The following is a 23,373-nucleotide window of genomic DNA, read 5'->3' on the forward strand; positions in this document are numbered from 1 at the left end:
TTGAATGCAGGACTTTTTCTTGCTATGGAGGTTTTTAACAAAAACGTCTTCCACCGCTGTCTGTTTAAGACATGATCCCAGTAAGAACAAACAAACTGCAAAACCACACGTTTAATATTTATTCTGTTTCAAATAAATGCATTACATATTCTGGCCAAACAATGATTTTTCTCTCTCTACATGTTAGAAAATACAAAATAAAAATACAATTAGCTTGAGTTTTAGAAAGCCTTTATGGGTAAGCCTAGAAACATAAGTGGTTCTTGAGTCTGTACAAACGACAGTAACGTGTCGGGTGGAACTAAACTATGACGGACAGACGACTGCTGTTTTCTTGAGTTTACAATGAACGTGAACTGTAAATAGGAAGTGCAGCTTTAACCACGGACAGTAAACCAGTTAAACATGAGAAGAGGAAACGATGACGATGCTCATTTTTCTCAAAGACAAAAAAAGAGGACAAAATAAGTCGGAGCAGGAAGAAGTTTGGTCAGAAATTAGCAAAGAAAATGAAAACGAAAGCCTCCTGCTGAACAACCGAGCCTTCACTTGTTCAGAAAACTATCACAGTTTAGCACTCAGTGTTAAGTAACTCATTTTCTGGGAGAAAACATAAAATTACCCAGCAAGAAGAGGAAGAATCCCTGGCCGGTCAACTCCTCTGTGGGTGTTTACTGCTGTGTTGTTGTGGAAGACAAACGGCTCCACCAAAACGCAGGGATGCTAATCAACTTTTACTGACTGACGTGTAATCCAGTTAATCTCTCAGAGGAAGCGTCTGGAACTATTAAAAGGTCATACAAACGACAACAAAAGAAGCACCAACAGTGGCTCACTTCAAGATGGAACCTGGTGTGAAATTTGTGAAATGGAGTACTTGAGGAACATACTTCTTTCATTAAAAGGGTCTGCTGAGTGCCTAACCCTTGATCAGTGAGGATGAACAATACTATTAACACTATTCATTTAATGCATGACTAGAGGTAAAGTGGGCTTACATCTGCTTTATGCTCTATGACAACCCAGTTTCTATTTTTAAAGTGTGTCTGTTAGTGTCAATAATAAAGACATTAATACAAAGTTTCATACTAATTAAAAGACACTAAGTATTTGGTGTTGGACTCTCTCAAAAAAAGGCAGTCATGTGAACGATTTGTGCAATCCCTTGTAGTGTGCCCTGACATTTTAATGCTAATTAATATTTAGTCGTTACATGAAATAGTTTCATTCCTTTCAGTATCTCCCAAAACATAAATTGACAGAGAGATGCTGCGCAGAGCAACGCATTACTGAAACGTAAAAGAAATTAAAGTATCAAGAAGCTGAACGTGGTAGCATGTGATGGATTTGTTCAGTTTTTGTATAAATCTGCATGTGTTTCACATATCAGAGGACTGGTAACTTCCAGTTGAACAAGTAGAAATGTTGACACTGTCCTGAACAAGTACTTTTTTTAGGAAAATCTCATTGGCTTTCTGCTATCATACCAAATAACTATATAAGTACATCACTCCATTCAAAAAAGACTGACTTGCACTTTAATATTGTTACAGTGCCTCAAAAAAATGTTTTCTCTCCAGCCTACGGTCTTGAAAATACTCAGAGTTTAAAAAATTAAGGGGATTTTTTTGGGCTCAACAAAATGAGCAAGACTATTTCTAATTAAAGAAATCCTGTGAAATTCTCAATATAACTTCAGAAGCTAGAGTGAGCCGAGTTTTAAGAAAGTGTAGTGAGTACTGTTAGTGGATAAAGACAGGACTTTTGACATGGACATTTCAATCAAGTTTTGAGTGCATTAAATAAATTACATTCTGGAGAGTTAATGTGACATTTGTAGCATGATGTTGAAATCAACGGAGCAATCTCTAGATCCACATTCACTGCATTTCATTTTTCAACAATCCATTCTTCAGAACATACACTCCATCCTGGTCCTCTCCTCCAAAACAAGACCAACGGGATGGAAAAAAAAAATAAAAAATTCAATACTGCATTGCCAGTGAACGGTGAACACAGTCTGGGGAGAAGGAAGAAGATTCAGAGATGGGTTTGTTCTAAGAAAGTCTCTTCATGGGGTCAGCAGGTGCTGCTGAATCAGTCCTGTACAGTCCCCACTTTGCTTTGGTGCTTTCTGGGCTGGACCAGGCTGTGCTGTGCCGTGCCGAGCCAGGTCAGTGGACGAGGAGAGGGGGAGGGGAGGGGAGGGGAGAGAGACAAGGTCCTCAGGAGAGTTCAGACTTGCTGAGTGCGATGGCCAGCTCCAGGTCCTCTTGTTCCTGCTGGGTGAGCCTGGCAAGTCGCTCCTTTTCCTCTCGCTCGCTCTCGCGCTTTGCCCACTCTATCATGTCTTCCTCTGTCGGATACTGCTTCATAAACACATAAAGTGTGCACACACACACACACACACACACACACACACACACACACACACGCACACAAGGGGGAAGGAGAAAACACACATATGCAAAGAAATATGGGGGGAGAGGAGACAAACAAAGACAAACACATATACAGTTAACAGATTCTCAAAGATATATCAACAAATGTGTTCTTAGAGCCTGCAGACAGATAACCAACAATAGCTGCAATAATATAATGCATGCTATGATCTTTACGCATTATAAGCTTCATAATGGAACTGTGTCTGGCCCCTAACATCCATCAAGGATTCAAAGATTTATTGTTGTTATTAAACAATAGAGGAATGCACGATGAAATGAAGATGTAGCATGTAATGTAATCCATGTGATCACGATGAGGAATAATATCTCAGAGGGCTTTTTTGGCAATATTTTTAAAGGGCCAATATCAATATATCAGATGTAAAAATCGGTCTATATTAGTTTTCATTTTGACTTAACTCATAATATACACACATTTTCTATAAGAATACCTTAAATATGATTATTATCAAACTTGTAAGAGCTGTATTGGACACATCATCTAATAGTTATAACATAATTTGAGGCATTTCTGTCATGAATATTGCAGAAATGGACATGCTACAAAGGTCCCTGGCTGCAATCGAACCAGTGATCTGTCAGTTTACATGGTACGCATCTTAGCCTCTGGGCCACTGTGACACACACACAATTGGCCGATAATATTGTGATGATGCAGTGGGTCACAGAGAAAGGTGTCCATAACTGTAATGTGGTAAGGCTGCATAATTAATCAAAATTTGATTAAAATCCCAATATGGCTACTACAATTTTCAAGTCACAGGAGGCGTAATATTCGTGAAGGTAAATGTGAGTCAAAGTAACATTTCAAATGAAAGCTTGTTGTGCTGCAGAGTTGTCCTGATCTACACATCATACTCTACAAAATTAAGAAAACATCTTTGTTTGGTACAGATCCCTGCAAAGATCACAGCATGATCATTTTCATAAAAAAAAAAAAAAAAAAAAAAAAGTATCATTCCCTCTTATATCGCAAACCATATCACAACTGCAAGATCAGTCAAAGTAATCGCAATAAGATTTTTTTTTCAAAAAACGTTGAGCCCGGTTTCTAATGAGCACTTCCTGGCTCGGTGCTGATAATGTTTCTAATGAGGGAAAAGTAGAGTCTGATGTCTCAATGCCTGAACTGACATTTATCAGGAACCCACTGACAACTGAGCTTTCTCAAAGCGGACATTTTGACATGTTAATTGCAGAAGAAGCACATGTGTACCCAAGGCTAATTTGCAGTTATTTCACATTGATCTGTCAGTAAGCCGTCTCTAAATCCAAAATGTCGCAAATGTTTCACTTCCCCAACCGAAATGCCACTGAATTGAAAAACAACAGATCTTTCCCTCGATCAAAGAGGACCATGAACAGAGTGACAGTCTTCGTCGTCTCTACACGTGTTGTGGAAGCATGAAATCAGAGATCGAAATGAGATGAAAGTGTGAAAGCTGAGATCTCTTCTGATGAATATACGCGAGACATGTGACCAAAATGAATTTTGTAGGATCACAACGACAAAAGGCGACGGAAGAGAACTGTTAAATACACAGAACGCTGGTTAAGACAGTTAATCATTACAGATCGGACAAGCACTGCGCCAACGGGTTCATTATTCTCAATGAACGACAGACGGAAGCATCCAGTGTGTGTCCACCCATGCAAATGAAAGTAGGCAGCGATGACAATGTTTTAGAGTGGCGCACAACATGCATGATGAGAACATTTAAGAAACATCTAACGGATTTAGTAGTGAACATGCATGTATTACTTGTAGCTGGTACATCCCACTGCTGCTTTTAAATATAAATGAAATCAGACATACAGTAAATAAAGTACTTTTGTCTTTACTTTCAGTTATTGAAGTGATTTAGTGAGATTCTGTCAAAGTGTTCGTGAGGACCATACTGGTGCTTTTGCATGTTTCATCTCATTCAGTACAAATCTTCTAAATCTTACATCGTTGCCAAACATTTACCAAAGCATGCCACTCTGTAGATTATTGGATATATTATATTTTGTTCTGCTTTCCATGAGGCCACTACAACATAAATACGAACTTACAAAGACATACAACCTCCTTGAGATAAAACTACCAAGATTAATACCCTGTCGACCTTCATTATCGTGTCAAATGAACATACATGTCCAACAAAGCAGCAACGACAGACCTGACAAACAAAAGTAGGCTGCTTGAAAAGGAGGAAATTTAAATAAACTTAAATTCAAAGCATGCTTTGGGAAATGTCAGCGTTAGAATGTCAAAGTATAGTCGCAACTAAATTAACTGAATATGCAAAAATGTTGGTATGGTCCTTTAAAAGATATAATAATATCATGGATGCACATAGAAGCCAGAGATGGTGCCCTTGATTCAACTCTTTATTCAACTTTCTTAACAGAGGTGTAAAGACACACAGACAGAGAGAATACAGGCGATCTGTTTCTCCACAACACACAGCTGACCAGACAAGGGCTGAACTGATAAGTGAAGGGGTGGTCGGACGGACAGATGCATGGATAAATAAATAGCGGCAGGTGTAGAGGGGGGAAAAAAAGAAACGCTATATGAGGGATGGGAGAGGCAGTGAGGATGAGTGAATGAGAGCCCAACACACAGTTAGCGTGCAGGTCAGGGTTCAACAGGGACATGCAGGTGCAGTCATGTAACGGGAGACGCACGAGAGTCAATAAAGCCTCTTAATAAAAGTCATCCATCCCAAATCCACAGCATCAGAGTACAGAGGATTTTAAAACTGCTATCAAGTTATTCCTGATACATTAACAAGGGTCCAAACAATGTTTAGATCAATGAACTATTTTGACTTTTCCTGGTGTTTTGTTATTATTATTTCCCAAAAACGCTGCTTCAAATTTGTCCTGGAGCATATGAAATCTATGAGTTTGTAACAACGACAGCACTTCATGAACCTCTAAGTTTTTAGGTTAAACCTGACTAAAGATGCAGCAGGCACCGCTCTGCACCTAGTTAGTCATGGTCACTTGATATAATGCCTTCAAGCCACAAGTGTGTCGACTCAAAATAGGCACGTTGCACCAATGGCAATTACAAATGTACCTAAAAAGCAATTTCAGTGTAAAAAGGTGCATTTAATGAAATGTTTTGCAATAAAATATATATATTTTTTATTTCTGAATGAAATGTGCATATGCAGAGGCTGTAACGTCAGTGTGCCGAATACAAGCAGCCTCTTATCTCTCCATTCACTGCCAAACAAAGAGGGACTTGGTTTCACAAAGACAGATGTGTATCGTCAACTAATTTGAAACACAATCTATCTATTTCTATGATGACATTTCTGTACATTTCCTCATAAAGTAAGACAGTGCACCTTCAATCATGGGGCATAAATTAAGTGCAATCCCAATATAAATCAGTAACAAAAAATAATTACAAGTATAAAGAATCTTTACATGGCAAAAAAATTATAATATTGCATTCATAAAAAAATAGCTAAAATATACACCAGCAGCAGACAGAATGCAAGAAAATAAACTTCATTATTTTGTTAGCTTAGCTCGAGAAAACGAGGTTATCAAATAGCACTTTGAGTTTATATGAGCTGATTAGTTCACTTCTTTGGGACATTTTAATGGCAGTGGATGGAGTGATTTATAAAGCTGGCCTGATTCGTTTGGTGGTTGTGACTTTATTAATTATTAGCAGGGAGAGGAAAAAAAAAAGAGAAGAGGGCAGTGACTAGTCAGAGTCAGGTGAAGGTGAGGGAGAGGGCGAGGTGCTCACTTTGTCAAAGCTGGCAAATCGGTCAGCTTCCCGTGCGTTGTGACGAGGAGGGGAGGAAGGGGCGAAGGGGTCGGCTAAAGGATCCTTAGCAGGCAGGGAAGAGGAGGGGAACTCTGCCGAAGGCTGCTGGAGGAAGGGCCCTCGTCGCTGGAAGGAGTCGGACGACTCTGTCCTGGAGATGGACGATCTTTTACCTGAGGCACAGACAGGCGGACACAAGTGTTAATAAATACATGTTGAAATGACTGATAAGAGCACCTCAGCACAGTTACCTTTTCATAGCAAGTACTGACCTGGAGGGGGAGGAGGTGGCCTGGTTGGCGTACCCGTTTTGGGGGGAAGGGCTGGGGGCACATCAGGGCCGGCAGACTGGTCGTCTTCCTGGAACAGGTTCTTATTGTTGATGCCAAACTGGTCTGCACCGTTTGACTGCAACACAAGGTTCACACCAAATCAAATAAATACAGGATTATAGTGCAGTATATGGTACAGTACAAACAGAAGGGAAAAGATGACACAGGGAATCGCTACTATAGATCAGAGTGACTTAAGGCTCAAGTGGCTAATTGAGCAACTGCAGTTTTTGGCACTTCCGCGCTGAGGTTGCCTCTTGGATATTGCTGCTTGTTGTATGTACTAAATGATGATTTAGTGTCCAATTCCTCCACAGAGAAGAATCACGTGCAAGTGTTCAGCTGTTTCCTCCCACAAACCACAACACACTCAACAACTCACTCACAGCCTCCCTGGATGTTCTAGTTTGACAGGAGTCAAATTACTACTTCAACCAACTTAACTGAAATATATTCAGTGTGTTTCACTACTGAGTGTTTGTCAGCACCGTGTGTGTTAGACACAGGGCATGAACATCACCTCTTGATTACCTTTGTCAAAGCACTGAAATCTGCAAAGCCTCCTCCAAACGATTCACTACCGAACACAGCCGCAAACGGATCTGAAACACACAGGCATATAAAAAGGCACTGAGCATATCAAATTGGCAACACTCATACAGACACATTTATTAGTGCATTATATAATTTCAACAGCTGCAATGGCCTCTGTCCCCCAGAGGGTGGCGCTACACCACAAGTCATACCTGGATCTGAGCTGGCGTTTACTGTAGTACCACCTGGAGCAAACGGGTCGTTGGATGCTGCAGCGTCCTTCTAAAAACAGAACATATAGTATTTATTGTAGAATAAACTCTGCTGTGGAAGTGAATATCCTTAAACTTGATTAACTAGAACTTGACTGACTTGTAATACAAATTCTAACTAATTTGTTAATACCACGTTAACAACTCTTTAGATTGACAGCATAAACAATACAAACCCAGATATAATAATTAAACAATCCTGCCACAATACTAGTAGTACACTATATGGAAATGTGTGTTAACTGCCTTGTTTCCAAAGATTACTGATTCAAGCAAACCTTTAAAAGCATCAAAAAAACATCCATGATTGATATTTAATGGTCTTATTGCTGTTATCAAGAGTACATTGGGACCCGGTTGTCCAGCAGGCCCACTCACCACGGCCAGATCAGAGGAGGGTAGAGAGCCGCTGAAGGGATCGGCCCCTCCGTCCTGAGAACCAAATGGGTCCGCCTCCCCGGGGACATTCATTTTGCCACCAAACGGGTCGGCGTTGGCCATATTGTTCCCCATGGTGCTGAATGGATCCTTGGCTGCTACAGCTGGATCGGTAGGTTTAGAGGTGAAGGGATCCGGACCTGCTGCCGGTCCAGCTGCTACGTCACTCTGCTTGGTTGCAAACAGGTCTGGTTCTGGGACACCAGCAGTGGCAGCAAACAGATCCGCTGAGCTGGCAGTGAATGGGTCGTCTGAGGCAAATGGGGCGCTGGGGGCCTGGAAGAAAGAGTCTGCAGCAAAGGGGTCAGACCCCTTGAACGGATCTCCACCAAATGGATCTGATTTAACAGAAACAGCAACAGATACAAAGTGTGAACATTTGATATTGTAGACCAAATGTATATCGATGCATTTTTTGGGGATTTGTTTTGTATGAACTGTTAACTTACCTGCAACATCTGCTTTTCCAAATGGATCATCTTTGAATGGATCATCTATAAGGTTAAAACATATCATCAATCTGAGTACACTGAGGCTTTGGTACAACATTTCTTATTATCATATTTAAAATAATTAACAACCTCATTCTGCACGTACCCAAATCTAATCTACAGTAAATACAATTAAATCTGTAAAACAAATCACTATTAACTGAACTTTAGACGTTTGTTGGGACTCACGGTCAGTAAAGGGGTCCGAATGGAAGAAGTCCATCTCGGGCAGAGAGGGCGGGCTGGTCTGAGGCGGCATTGAGCGAGGGCCGACTTGAGGTGGTAACGAGTTGGTGGGGGCTTCCGGGGACTCGGCTGGCTCCTGTTCGCTCTCTGGCTCCGGCGATGCAACCTGTTGAACAGCAACAGGGCTCTGCTGACAAGCTTGACCACTACAGTAATCGATGTGAACGTTGTGTTTACACTCCACATGATTGATGAATCCATAAAAACCCTAGAGATACATGTGTTAAACGAGGATCTGCGGTGTAAGGAAACTCCCTTGGCTAAATGATTGAAGTATACCTCAGTGACTCGGGGTCCTTACCTTTGGTGAGCTCTCTTTGGGCAGTTCCTCTGCATCATTTATGAGCTCCGGGGAGTCATTGGGTGTAGGGCTACTGTGTTCCTGGAGACATTAGAAGACAACACAGCAATGACTAGTGTTACTGAAAGTGACATATTCTGAGAATTTTTGTTGGCTGGTCTTGTATGCTTGGTAAGTTCAAAAAAAAAAAAGAAAGAAGAGAAGGTCCTATTTTTGTGTAATAGAAAAGAAAAAACTGATAGGTAGGCGTTGTCCCGGATTCTTTCCATCTATAAAAAGGACTGATAACTAAAGCAAGTGTATTTATTACCCTCGCCGTGTTCTCCTGCGGCTTGGCGAGGGTCGATCGGTTATTGTACATCTCAGAGGAGGCTAGACTAGTATAGAGATCATCCAAGGGATCATATTTAAACGTTTCCTCCTCTGGAGTCTTTGGACTCTCTTCATCCTTCTCTTCTTCTTCCTCTTCTCTTTCTTTCACTTCTTCCTTCTCTTTTTGATCCGACTGTTCGTTCTGCTGATTGGCAGCTGATGGATCCTCCTCCTTCAGCTCTTTAGGCTGGTCCTCCTGGAAGAGGTCCTGCTGGAAGGGATCCCCCTGGCGCAGCTCTGCAGTGAAGCCAGTTGTTCCGTTGACCATGACAGGAGAGCTGTCCTCCAGGGCTCTTTTCCAGCTAAGCTGGGCAGTTACTGACCTCTCCTCCACCTGAAGGTTGTTCAGTTTCTGCTGAACCTAAGAGAGCACAGAGGTTCAAAGAATAACACGGAGAAAGAGAAAAATAAAAACAGAGGTCCGCATTTTTCTGCGGAGAAAGGAGATTCATAGATCCACACAAACCGACCTGTGCAACTTGTGTAAAGGAGTCGCGGACAGACTCTTGCAGAGGTGTGAGCTGCTCCTGAGCCGCCTGGACCTTCTCCTGCAGCTTCCTGCTCTCCTCCTGCAGAGCGAGGAGCTCTTCTCGGGCCTGGACCAGCTCCTCCTCAAACTGACATATCTTCTGTTCCTGGTCCTCGTGCTCTGACTGCAGCGATGAAATCTGTGACGGACGATACCATTATGAGTAAGCTGGAGTCATGAACTGGAATGAGTTATTAATTTATACAACTGATGTGCTTTGCTAGTGGTGATCATTTCTTTAGTTACATAGCTTTCCAGTATTGAAATACATACATTTGTTTAAGATTCTCGTAGACCTACCAGATGGGTTTCTTGGTTGGTCTGCTGGCGAATAAAAGTCAGCTGCTCCTCCAGGGAGCCTTTCTGTTGGTCCAGCTCGTCCAAGGCGTCCTGGACCTTCTGACGCTGAGCCTGGAGCCGCTGCAGCTCCTCGCTCTCCCTCGCCACCTCAACCTGTAAGTCCTGCAGACATCAAGCCAAAGAGGAGACCGTTTTTGTGTAAATTCTTTCACAGGCAAACTTTGGTAGAAGAACAAATAGAATAGAATAAGATAGAGATGAAGACGGAGCTCAAATAACAGACTTTAATTACACTGATTTTTTAATATATGGATAATTACAGAAAGGAAAAACAGGGGACTCTTTAATTTTCCAGGTCTTCAGAATGCGGAGGGATACATTTTAAATAAGGTTTTATTTACATTACAGCAGACACTGAGAAAAGAAAGGACAACAAGAAGGGCTCGCAAAACAGCTCAAAACAACCAAACCTCCAGACAACAGACACAAACCAGTCTGATATGTTACATCATCGCTACATGGGAGTCGGTATACTGGATGGAAACAAGAGTTAACATCCTCTTGAGCCGGTTTTGTTTGTTTTTATGCCGGTAATGACAGTCCTGAACAATTGTTGTCTCATAACAATAAATAATACCATTCAGTAGGTACACAAGAGAAAACTTAATAATAAGTTTATAATAAACTTAATAATAATACATTTTTTAATAATAAATTAATAATAATCCATGTTAAAAAAAGTAGGTTGCATAATGACATGCATTACATGTCCACATCGCAGTCAGTGTGACATGGTACATTTGTGTAAGAACAGGTGGATCTGTGTCTTTAGATGCTGCAGAGAAGCTTCTGAAAACTGGGACAGAAATGGGGCGGGGGGGGGATTTATCACCAACTATAGATAGAAGGCGTCTGAATCACTAGTTCATTAACTAGTTCATTACGGGTGAAACTAATGCCGTTTTGCAACCGACATTCAAGTGATGGAGGTCACTGTGTGAGACCGCCACACATATTCTCCACTTTGGAGAGACACTGCAGGGGAAGTCTTAATGTAGAGTCTGTGCAGTGGAAGCAGTACAGATCACAACAACCAAAAGCACACAATATGTGAAGTCCAGGATATATTTAGAAAACACAATACAGTATAAATTGCCAAAAGCACTCGAAGCAGCCCTACAGTGCAGCTACGAAGTTCAGCTACATCATCGTGAGACTCCCTTGAGATCCGCCCTCGCACTCCAACTGAATTCCCACAAGTGGAGCAGACTAGCCCTTTAAGCCATCAGCTCCCAAAATAGAGCCCATCTCTCAGGCTCAGAGCAGACACGCCTACACAAGGACACCAGCTTCTCCCTCTCTGAGAAACATTAACTGTGTTTCTGAACAAGCGTCTACGTCTGCCGGGCCAAATGTATTATTGATCTCCTCCTCCGGTATTTACATTGCAGCAAAAGTGAACAACTGCTTTAGCACCTGCTGGCTCTTACTGTCTTTTATCCCGCAGAAATACAAACATGCTTGTACACGTACACCAGCTATGTTCCAACTCTAATCCTTTGATTAAAGGAAAACCAGAGCAGAGAAGCAGTCTTTCTCCTAAAACAAATCTACACGACCTTGTCCATAAATCCTTTTTCTCTTTGTGGCCACCGTAGTTAGAAGAGAAACAAACACGCAGACACACAGAGAGAGCGAGACCTTACCTGCACTTCGTCGCTGCGCTGTCTGATGGCCTCCTCCTTCTCCTTGATCTCCTCTTCCACAGAGCTCTTCTCCCTGGGGGTCCAGCACAGGAGACAGGAGTATTTAGCCACCGAGGACAGAGCGGGAAGACCCGGTACTCCAAGCCCACCCAGCCCCCCCATCCAGCTCTCCACTGAGCCTTCTTTAACCTGAACCACCACCACCTCCTCTCCCTGAACCACCATGGTGTCCTGAAATCACAACTTCACCGTACAGACCGAGAGCCGCCTGAACGTCTGCAGCTACAGCAGGTGTGTGTGTGTGTGTGTGTGTGATGTGAAGAAAGGTAGAGTGCGTACACGGCGCTGTATGCGTGGTGAGTGTTGTAGAAAGTGAGAATGTGCTTGCTCAGTCAAAAGAGTGGGAGGTGAAGAGTGAGAGGCAGATGGCTGCCTCGAGGATGGAGGGAGGAAGAAGAAAAGGAGGAGGGACGAGTGATGATGAGCCAACCTACAACATCTATCATTTTCACTGGCCGTGTGAGCTGAAACACACCAACGTTTCAGCCCATTTTCTCTGCCGTCATTAAACCTTATTAATAATCATGACTGATATAAATCATTATAACACGCGGGAAGCTAACTGCAATTTTTTACATGAATGAAACCTCAATATAGAGATGTGGGTTCATTTTGCACTAGATTTGGATATCCAACATTGGATTGTGTTGGATTTCAATCACACACTTATCTAATATTTTCGTCTCAGACTTCTTGAACATCATAAAAACAACGACACTGAAAGTGTTTTATGTTTAACAAATGTATAAAAACAAAAGGAATGAATGCCAAAATTAGAGGTAAAGGAGGATTGAAAAAGCTTGTTATAAATATTTATCCTGACCGACACTTTAATTTAAATGTGCTACTAGATCTACTCCCTGTAACTACTTATGTAAGGACGCTGCTCCATTATTATGGTTTCAGCTCTGAAAACAATATTAGCATCCTAAGCATAAGGTAACATTTAATATGCATTATGAGCATTTGTTGTGTAAAAGCAACACAACACTCAGTATTCAGTTTCACATGTAGACGACTGAACAAAAACAAAAAACAAACTGGCATTAAAACTTAGAAAGCACTTATCTTTTCATTTCAAAACAGACTAAAAATAACAGCAGCTATTTTTATATCCTCCCTCACATCAAAATGCACAATTCCCTTGAAAACAGTACATTCCTCTCCCAGCAAACCGAGTATCATTCCTATTCTCCTCTTACCCATTATCTTCATTATCACCATCCTCCTCCTCCTCATCTTGAGCAGAAGTCTGCTGCCACATTTTGAAGCATTCACAAATATGAATCATCACGACAAGTTCCTCTCGATCTCCTGTCTGTCCGGAGCTCTGATCTTCACTAAGTTTCCACCTCCATCCATTTTTCTCACCTCTCCTTCGTTCCTACAACAGCTGTCCTCTAGTGTGTGTGTGTGTGTGTGTGTGTGTGTGTGTGTGTGTGTGTGTGTGTGTGTGTGTGTATCGAAAGCTGGGGGGTGGGGTGGAAGGCCAACTTTCTCACTTCTCACTCTCAGCTTTCACCAAAAGGGAAGCTGAACTGAACTCCAAAACAACAGAAACTGATAAACCATCAGACCAAAACATGGACATTCTTTTAGTTTTAAACATGATGTGGATCAAAAATAATAATAAAACACTCATATATACATAATATAACATACATTAACATGAGGCAGCATTTACCTTTTGTTGTAATGTCATTTAACATTTCTTTTTGGCTACAAGTGAAGAAATATTGTATATATATGAAGTCTACTTCTTCCACCTCACTGTCAAACAGCAGCTACATAACAGAGCTTTAGAGCCATCTGCTGTGTTTGACAGCCTGCAGCAAAAACACAAATGTTTACCTATTTACTTATATTGTCTGAGAGTGTGAGAGTGAAATGACTGTGTATACTTGAACCAGTGTGGTTCACAAATAACAACTTTAGCTTGATTCAGGATATATAGAATATATTTGGGCAGCCCAGTTCCCTCAGTTTGTGTGAAAATCTGCCTCCTGCTGGTCAGTAGAGTGAACAGAAAGTCCTGTTTTTTTTATCCCAATTAGACATGGACCATGGTTACATTAAATGATATTTGCCAAAATCTTTTTCCAAGAATACATTTATCCCAGCTAGGCCTCATCACCCTAAAAACATATATTTTTGTTTGATCATATTTTATGCACATCACAGTCAAAACCTGTATTTAAAAACTGCTTAAACAGCGCATCCTCTGTTTAGGATGATGGACATGAATTAGTGCAAACTCTAATCAAGTACAGGCCATCTGTAGGCTACGTCCTGTCACATGACTTGCATCATTATGGCTTCAGTAAGATGGCGTTTCACCATTTATTTATTTTTTTAGATGAAAATGAGAACAAAAGCTTACTTTTGTAGTTCGACAATCTCGTTGCTGAGAGAGTCCAGCTCCTTGATGGCAGAGAAGTCAGCCGCCAGGTTAGCCAGGTTGTTCTGAAGAGGAAGCGAGGAGCAAAGATACAAGAGGATTAAAGTCATGACTGATGGTAAAACAACAAGAATTACTTCTCATCACATATGGAAGGTATAGACTCCTTTTGTTACACCAGAGAACAGCAAAATTACTAATTACGTTAAAATTGGGACATGAACATGAGAGGAAATGAACAAAAGAGCTACACTGATGACTTTACAAATACCACACATGAAGCCACTGATGGAGAAACAAAAGGGCCGGGATGGGAGGGAGACTGACTAAAGAGTAATGCTACTGGAAGGACACAACATTACATTCATTTAGCTGATCAATTTGCATCTAAAGAGCAGATGTGTTGCTGTCGCTGCATCCCAAATGACTTAAAACATCAACCTCTGCTCTTTTCAGCGTAACATCTATGCACATGATGATGAACTCAGGGAGTAATACAGATGTCAAATATGGTCTAGTTTCGGTAACAGAAACACAAATGAGTGAGAAAAGGCGGAAAGATGACAAAGAGAGGCAGCCTGTTAAAAGTAATGAGATGCCCCCGAGTCAGTAAACTACCACACACACTCACTCAGCATCATCCCACTGCATGTGTGAAGAGGATGCAATGTAAAGACAGGACACAGAGGTGAAAGCAAAAATGTGTTGCATAAGTTGGAAAAGAAAGACATACAGCTGCAAGTTCAGGAAAAAAATCTAAAACACACAAAAACAGGAGAAAGAAGGAACAATATCTGCAAAAAATAATTAAAAACTAAAAAGTACTGAGTATTTTCTCATTTAATTAAGAACTTTCTGAGCGCTCAGAGGGACTCACCTGTTTGACGTTTTGTCTGTCAGACGGAGGGATCATCTCTGGGGAGAGACTCTGCGGAGGTTCCTGGCCTTTAGTCAGCCTCTGATTGATTAGATGAAGCGCCAGGGCAAACTGCTCTCGGGTCAGTTTCCCGATGTCTCCGATGTCACAAAGCTCCCTGAGAACACAAACAGACACGGGTTACGTTACATAACAGTAACGGTTCCCACCTCAGGCAACGACTATTCGTGATAGCCTGACTGATGGAGGACAACACACGGGACAGTCCGAACGGGACAGAAGCTAATCAGATAGAAATCCATATGTGATGTGTCAGCACGCACTGCAGCGCTGTTATCCTCCTGCACCAATATCAACGAGGATTATGTGTTCCCCGTCATTAGATTAATAATCACAGGCACTATATTTTTCTTGTTTCAACCTTTATCAACTCCTATCATTTTTTTTTATGAAATGTTCTATTCTATGTTTATCAGCTGTGGAAACAGCCTGTGTGATTCTACAGCCTAATGGCAATAAAATGTACTCTGGCAGCTGTGATATTCTGCACATATGTTTGCACTCTGTTTCTCTGTAGTGTCACATTACTGTTGTTATTTTCCCCTTCTTCTCCTTTTTGTAAATGACATGTTTTGCATGAAGAGGGATCCCTACTCTGTTGCGTTTCCAGAGTTTTCTTCCTCTTTTTTTCCCCCATTAAAAAGGTCTTTTTCACCTCATCCAAAACAAAATCTGCAATTTGTGAAATTTGGCAAATATAAATATAAATTGACTTGACAAGTAAATAGAAATAACTTAATAAAGATCAATTTCAAAAAGACCAAGCAAAAAGGTCTCAAATCTCTCTACAAAAAGAGCTAGAAGGTGAGTGTGTTGAACAGAAGTAGGCTTTATATGCTGCCGGAGGGAGTTCTTCCGTCTCTACCTACCAGATACGTGCAAGTGATGCAGAAGGTAGCCCGGTTTTCAAGAAGATGTCTCTGACTTCAGGTCCAGACACGAGGCCGTCCATGTCACCATCAGTCTTGACGAATAACTCATCATACTTTGCTTTGTCTGCTGGCGACACCACCCACTGCACCGGCAATAAAAAAACAAAAAAAAAGACTTTTAATTAGCACCATAGCTGCTTCGTAATAGATTTTAATACAACCTACACTTACGACATAACACTAACTCAGAACTTACCTTCACACTCGTCTTGTTTTTTTGAAAAACACACTGACCTAACCAATTTGAAATCATTTTAAATGTTTGTTGTTGCAACTATGTGACAAATTAAAAAAAAAAAAAAAAAAAAGAATACATACAAAAGGTTTTCAGGCACTGCATGCAGAGGAGAGACGCGTACCGTACTCACGGGGGAAGCTGCCGGTGTCGGGACAGGAGCGGGGGCAGGTTTAGGGGGGTGGGGCACGGCCTTAGAGCCAGCGTGGGAGGAGCGACTGTCTTTAGCTGAGGGGGGCGAGGGTAACAGAGGCATCACAGGAGGCACCGAGGGTTTTTTCCTCTTGGAGGGTGGAACCAGGGGAGGTGGTAGGGACATGGGAACAGCCTCCCCCTCCAGGGCTCTGTACACCAGATACATGGCCTGGGAAAGGGCAACAAAAATCAATGATAACAGACAATTACCAATAAAGTTGGTGTTTTGGTTATTGCGTCCTCGCACTTCTTCCACGCGTCTTATTTGTTCCATTGACGGACACAGAAATGATTTTCCAAGATTGTACTGTAGAATATAAGCATACACATGAATACAAGTGTAGAAACCATTAAAAATATTCCTAAAATATTCAGATGGTGAAGACAGGGGAAAACAAGAGCTAGAAAAGCTCGATATGATTTAGATGCCTGGGGGATCAATGCTGTAATAAATTGAAGGAAACAGTACAGAGCTGAAAATATCATTTCAATAACAGCCTAACCCGAAACTAACTGAGTAACCCATGTGGTTTCTTTCTATTTGTGACATCGGCTCATTTCTTACCACAGAAAATTCATCTCTGTCCAACATGCCATCTCTGTCGATGTCACTGAGCTCCCACACCTTCAACACACACAAATACAGACATCACTGTAGAGCATGCATCATTCCAAAACGGCATGACACATAATAACACGTGACCCTGAAAGCCCCGAGTCGCTTCTGATTCTCACTTCCTCTCCAAATTTGTTTTCTACCAAACTCTTACACACAATCTCAGAGTCTGTCTATCATTTGTTGCTTTTTGCTTTCATAAAGGATGTTTTAGCTAGTTGGTTTGTTTTTAAAAGCCACCTGTGCACAAATTGATAACTATTTAGTTCTTTTGTAATTTTTAAAGCATTTCTCTCCTTAGATTAGTCACTTTGCATGCACGATTATTTCTAATCTCTTTATCAATAAGTTAAACTATTGTAAACGTGTCCTGTTTGGGGATCATACCCTGCCGAGGATGTCCACTGGCAGTTTGGAGTTGAGCAGGACAGGCTTGACCTTGTCTCCTGTTAGAATCCCTCCTACAGGACCCAGACTGTCAAAGATGGCATCAAACTTCAGCTTCTCCTCAGGCTGGGGGAAAAACGAAACAGATGTAAAATGGTTAGAGACAATTCAAACTTGATCAAGGAGGAAGGATATGGATGCGATTCTTTCAAATATGAAGCTCAGTTGTCACTTTGTTAAATCACTGATGCACTGTTTTGATTAACAGTCAATTAAATGATATATAAATTGTCTAGGGAGGGTGTGCCTCAATCACATTTCAGTAGTAACTAAGCAGTGCTTAAATTCCCATTCATATGACTTTTCTTTACATTCGACAACCTTCACTTAGCTCCAGGTGAGTAAATGACATTATGTATTGTATTGATCACTTTAAAAGTTCATTTATTTTGTTCAAATAACATGCACTAATTTATGATTTTAATAAAATTACCTTCATAAAAACAAATAAACTATGTTTCTTGAAGAAAGCAGCATAAGCACTTCTAGTTAATGTTCATGTACAATTAGTACATCTGTACATACCTGTGTCATATTGAGCAGACCTGATTTATTTGACATTTTATATGAACACAACAGAAAAGATCAGACTCTGTGATGAATGCATTCAATATTTTACTGCTATTATATGTTCTGCAACCACTACATTCTGTTGTGGTTCTCTTGTGAGCAAGAAAAAGATATCAAGGCAGATTACGATGAAACATAGATCACTATCTAACATTAACACAAAAAGATAATAAACCTGTAAGAGCCTCACCTTCACAACCCAGGAAGTGTCAACAGCCACTCCTCCTGCTAGCTGTGGGCTGCTTGTGTCGTGCTGGAGATAAACAAAAAGGAGTTATTCTTCATCTCCTCTAAAATAATTTACTATTTCAATTATTTCAAATAAAATTATTCATTTACAGCTGCAGACTTACAAATTTCGGGGGAGGAACAGCCACATTAAGGCTCCTGAGCGCCACCTCCAGGCCATTTTGAGCACAGGCCACCAACCGCAGCGCTATGAAGAATTGCTGAGGGGAACAGAGGAGCGTTATGTGACATGAATCTAGCGATCAAATGCACTTGATGCTCATAAAACAAACAAATCCATCATGATGCGACTCCGCGGTGCATTTATACCTGCTTGTTAAGAGCACCTTTACGTTCAGAGTCTGCCAAATCCCAGACCTATGGAGACACACACACACACACACACACACACACACACACACACACACACACACACACACACACACACACACACACACACACACACACACACACACACACACACACACACAGTTTGGTACATTCATTACCATCAACATGAACAGCAAAGACAACAGGGACGTCGTGATCCTACACCGATCAGACTCTTTGCTCACCTTCCCCAGGACCAAGTCAGCCAAGCCAGACCTCTTCAGGAACAGAGCTGCATCAGCTGCCGCCACCCGCCCACTGCCAGTCGGATCAACCTGTACACAAACTGTCATTATAGCTCATCTCAGAAACATCAGTGACACATCTGCACTGCTGAGAAAGACACTGAATGTCTTATTAGCCAAACACATTAGACCACAACACAAATATGTTTGAATTGAAAGAGGGAGGCAAATAAGAGCAAATGAAAACTGTGAGAGTTTCTGAATCACTTAAATCAATACTGACAATAAACCAAAGCTATTTCCTCAGCAGTCTATTAGCTTAGTATTGGATCTGTTGGTAGTCTTTCATGAGACTCACAGTGAGCTCCCCTGACATCTCAGGCAAAGGGAAACATTATTAATTCATGGAGATATTTCCTTTACTGGACACAGAAACCGGAACAGAGAGAAGAGAAGAGAGATCACTGCTCACTGCTTCAGCACACTACAGTCATTGAAGCCGCTAAAGCTAGCTTACAATTTAAAGGGTCAGGGCACATGCATTTATTTTTGTTCTAAAGCCACAAAACAATAACAGTCAATTCATCATGAAATTACGATATCAAATAATAGTAATGGGCTCAACACTTCATGGTATACTGAAGGAGCAAAACAATAAACAGAGCAAACGCAACACAAAAGTCAAAATGAAACATATTGTTTGCATACCTGCCGATAGTATTTGTCATAAATGGGATTTCCACTGGAGAGCTGTAAAGAAAAGGGGAACAAAATTAAATACACAAATTCTAGTTGACAGAATGAATCTAACCAGCTCTTACTTTTATTTAAACGCACCTTTTAAAACTGTAACCACCCCACTTGTGTCTGCTCATGAAGCCTCTTTTAGGTTCATGCATGAAATTAATCAAATCCCTAAAATGACCATTAAAATAGTCTGTCAGAAAATAAACTAATACTTTAAAATCCTTTCTCAAATCTGCAGTTTACAAGCTCAAGTGATAAGTGTTTGTTGGCTACAGCCAGTGAGTTACTGACTGATCCAGGGCAGCTGTCAAAATGAAAAAATAAAAGAGAGACTGATCCATTACAGATGGCAGATGCAGACACACAGACTACAAGCAATATGTTACATTCAGCTTTATTTTTCCTCATCACGAAAACAGCTGCATTATTTGTCAACGGCCCAAAACATCTGCTGGTGTGAAATAAACAGTTCATTTTGTTTAATATGCCAAAGAATAGCTCTCATAAGACGTAATTTACCATTAAATAAAACAAGGATGGAAGAGTGTTCTTTTCAGAATAGGGCTGCAAATAATAAGTATTTTCCTTTTCAATACATTTTTTTTTTTAATTTACCGAAAAGTCATTTATTATATAAAACGGCACATATTCGAGAAAAAGGTCCATCACAAGACCAACACTGCAAAACATTCCGAAACCCAGATCCATTCAGCCAGTAAATGTTTGGGATGTTTGCTCGATAAATCTCTTTTTTTGAGCACATTTTCTGGAGAGATACAGAATGTGTCTCTCTCACACACACACACACACACACACACACACACACACACACACACACACACACACACACACACACACACACACACACACACACACACACACACCATACAGTGAACATCTATGAGTCACATTGATAAAGAGTGTTAATGCTGAATGGGAAGCTGAGAGACTTCAGGACACAGGCTACACTTCCCAACACTACTGGATACTGATGGTCAGCAGACAGTTTCAACAGGGCGTCACTCCACAGACAACAGCTAATTTTACCTTCTGTCACATCCTCTCTAAAACACCCCCCTTTTCCGGTGTTTGCACGATTGTCTATTGCTGGACAGAACAGGATATAGCTGAAACTGACAATTGGTTGTCATTTTGAAATCAACAGGTGTAGCGATGGAGGAGGAGAGGAGTGGACGGTAATTGTCTGAGCTGTGAATCAACTGGGGAGTGGCTACTAAAACCGGGTGGTTAAAGCTGTCGTAATTGTCCTCCATGGAGAAACAAAATTGACATGCAACATCATTCCATGACGTAAAAACAAAGAGTATAGCAGAGATCTGTCGGTCTTGTTACAGACTTGGTCAAATAGCTTGTCACAGCCTGGTTATCCGTCAGCTCTGCCAACTGCCAATTTAAAAGAGAGATAGCTGTGTTCTCACACTCACACACACACACACACACACACACACACACACACACACACACACACACACTTATCTTTCTCTGGCCAATGCAACGTATTTTCTGTGACACACAATAGTGTGCCTGGAACTGTTGGCAACTGTAACACTGTGGTCATTGTACTGGTGACTCTTTAATTGAGCATTGAAAAAACACCCCTCAATGATTCCCCAGCCAACTGTAGCAGATAGCAAGATACATTTCATTCTAGTTTCTTCAAGAAATGTCAATTCCCTAACTCAGCCATGGCAATAAAAACACATCAATGTCACTGGCGTACTGTACGGTGTTACCAGTGTGAGGATTATCAGGCGGTAACGCTGACAGCTCATTTAAAAACAAGCATTACTGCCTGACAGACCAGTGAAGTTTCACAACACGTGAGATAGAAGCACAGGTTATTGAACTCATCTGTGTGAGACAAAAAAGTCAAAGCAGCTGGTGGCAGACAGCTCCTGTCTGTTGTTGAAGGCAACAGTGGCTCAGGTAACAAGTCTGCGACTGTAACCTACTTATTAGATCTGGCTGCTGAATGCTAAATAACTTATTTACTGTGCAAACAAAACACATTTCTACACAAAATGTGCAGCCTTGAAGTTGGCTAGCAGCAGTCTGACATTTTGTGACAGCAGTGCTGACTGATGGCTACTGAGGTTCACTTCCTCTTACTGGTTGCAAAACAATTGTTAACGATATTTGGAGGTTTTTCTGGTGATATTATGGACACAAAAAACAGCTTTAGCAGCTAACAGGCTAACAGTTCACGTTGTCCACTTCAGAGAGGTCATAGGGGAAAACACTAACCCGGTCTGTGAAGCATGTTTACCTCCAACAATAGCAATAAACAGGTCGGTTATTCAGTTTAACCACACATCAAGTCAACATCAAGGGAATCCACAAAGTAGGTTATAACGTACAATGAGTGTAGCTTAACTTTTAGCTGAAAACAGTGTTAGCAGAGGCTCCACTAGCACAGATATGACAATCAACAGAGCCACACATGACTATCTCGTATTAACGTCTCGTTGGTCAGGACCAACTAGCCTGCAGCAAAAAACGAGGCAGCACAAAACACGATAACATACACTCCCAACCGACACGACGCCCAGTAACGTTACACAGCTCATGTGAAGTTTGATTAAAGCGGCTCTGAAACAGCCCAACACTGTATACAAACTAGCGGTTAGCTAGCAGGCTAGCTAGCTAGCTACGCCCTTACGCAGTCCCCACAGAGATTAGGCAGAAACTTTTCCCAGTCACACAGCAGCACTGAACTTCCAAAAAGAGAGACGAGGGTCGAGGTAAGCTCTCGTTTCTGCCCGCCTAGTATCACCAACACATGTTGAAATGTGCCCCGAGCAGAACGGAACAGCGGACACAACACACGTTTGCTGTGGTTAGATTTGAGTTGTAGAACAGTGTTACCTGAGTGAGAGACAGAGAGGCAGCCATAGTGTTTCTGTTTCCCACTGCTTTCAACGCTGCTGCGCTGCTGCCAGACACAGACAGAGGCCGCTGAAAAACCTGGAGCTGGACTTCCACTACAGGAGTCACTTCAACGCATATGACTGGACTGCAGACGTTACTCATTATCATGCGTTATCCCGCCCGAAAATACAAACCATACGCGTGAGAAAAAATATTATAACATTATAAAGCAGAGATTCTAAAGTTCCAAAGCCACAGAAGAAATACAACAATCATAGCATTTTTTTTAAATATGAGTCAGTCTCTCCAGATTATTTGAATGTTTTATTTTTAATGTGACAATTTGCGTGAAGTAATAAGATTTGTATCCAAAAAATGTCTGTTAAGTCACTATCTGGTACGTGAAATATAATGAGTTGATACAATTGTAGGAAGTGAACCCAAAGTTAAAAAATGTGTTGTCAACGACACCAATCCCCCTGGCAAAAATATAAAAATACTCCATTACAAGTAAATGTCCTGCATTAAAATTATAAGTATGCTAAAATGACCTTTTCACATGTTCACTATTATATTATCAGTACTACCATTAGGTGGAGCCAATTTTAACTACTGTACTATTGGGTAGTTAAATCCATTCATAATATCAGAACACAAAAAATCTGTGCAATACAAATACAAAAAAATATCCTGTCTGTGTATATACTATTGCAACATAACAATTACTCTGTCTGTATATATATATTTTAGTTATTGTGGATTTTTTACTTTACTTATTTA

At 41.1% G+C, this 23,373-nt stretch overlaps 1 protein-coding gene across 7 annotated transcripts; it reads right to left on the reverse strand.

Moving 5' to 3' along the window:
* Window positions 1-96: 96 nt before the first annotated feature.
* On the reverse strand, window positions 97-22,646 carry eps15 (epidermal growth factor receptor pathway substrate 15). 7 transcript variants are annotated; one of them, XM_068707313.1, is made up of 26 exons: window positions 22,591-22,646; window positions 19,666-19,707; window positions 18,958-19,047; window positions 18,713-18,760; window positions 18,508-18,603; window positions 18,345-18,407; window positions 17,525-17,650; window positions 17,087-17,146; window positions 16,460-16,690; window positions 16,029-16,174; window positions 15,100-15,256; window positions 14,205-14,287; window positions 11,765-11,837; window positions 10,059-10,220; window positions 9,700-9,897; window positions 9,168-9,590; window positions 8,858-8,938; window positions 8,500-8,662; window positions 8,269-8,313; window positions 7,760-8,157; window positions 7,322-7,391; window positions 7,107-7,177; window positions 6,516-6,651; window positions 6,223-6,416; window positions 4,228-4,252; window positions 97-2,369 (listed from the first exon to the last, which is right to left on the reverse strand). In XM_068707313.1, exons 1-26 carry the CDS (start codon window positions 22,615-22,617, stop codon window positions 2,236-2,238), a joined length of 3,342 nt encoding a protein of 1,113 aa, XP_068563414.1. In that variant the 5' UTR covers window positions 22,618-22,646; the 3' UTR covers window positions 97-2,235. The 7 variants fall into 7 exon arrangements, with proteins under 7 accessions (XP_068563414.1, XP_068563413.1, XP_068563412.1 ...); XM_068707312.1 differs by having other exon boundaries at window positions 97-2,366; window positions 4,228-4,249; window positions 16,451-16,690; XM_068707311.1 differs by having other exon boundaries at window positions 4,228-4,249; window positions 16,451-16,690.
* Between the last annotated feature and the right edge of the window lie 727 nt (window positions 22,647-23,373).

The sequence above is a fragment of the Cebidichthys violaceus genome, unplaced genomic scaffold (assembly GCF_023349555.1).
Source record: "Cebidichthys violaceus isolate CVI_PGR_0920_01 unplaced genomic scaffold, fCebVio1.0.p SCAF_13, whole genome shotgun sequence".
NCBI classification, from domain to species: Eukaryota; Metazoa; Chordata; class Actinopteri; order Perciformes; family Stichaeidae; genus Cebidichthys; species Cebidichthys violaceus.

Excerpts from the sequence above, each read along its gene's own strand:
- eps15 (XM_068707310.1), bottom strand. The coding sequence starts at position 22,617 with ATGGCTGCCTCTCTGTCTCTCACTCAG. Across the intron at positions 8,939-9,167 it reads CGCAGGAGAACACGGCGAGG|GAACACAGTAGCCCTACACC; the intron begins GTAATAAATACA and ends TAATGTCTCCAG. Across the intron at positions 4,253-6,222 it reads GATTTGCCAGCTTTGACAAA|CAGCAGTGGGATGTACCAGC; the intron begins GTGAGCACCTCG and ends TATATTTAAAAG.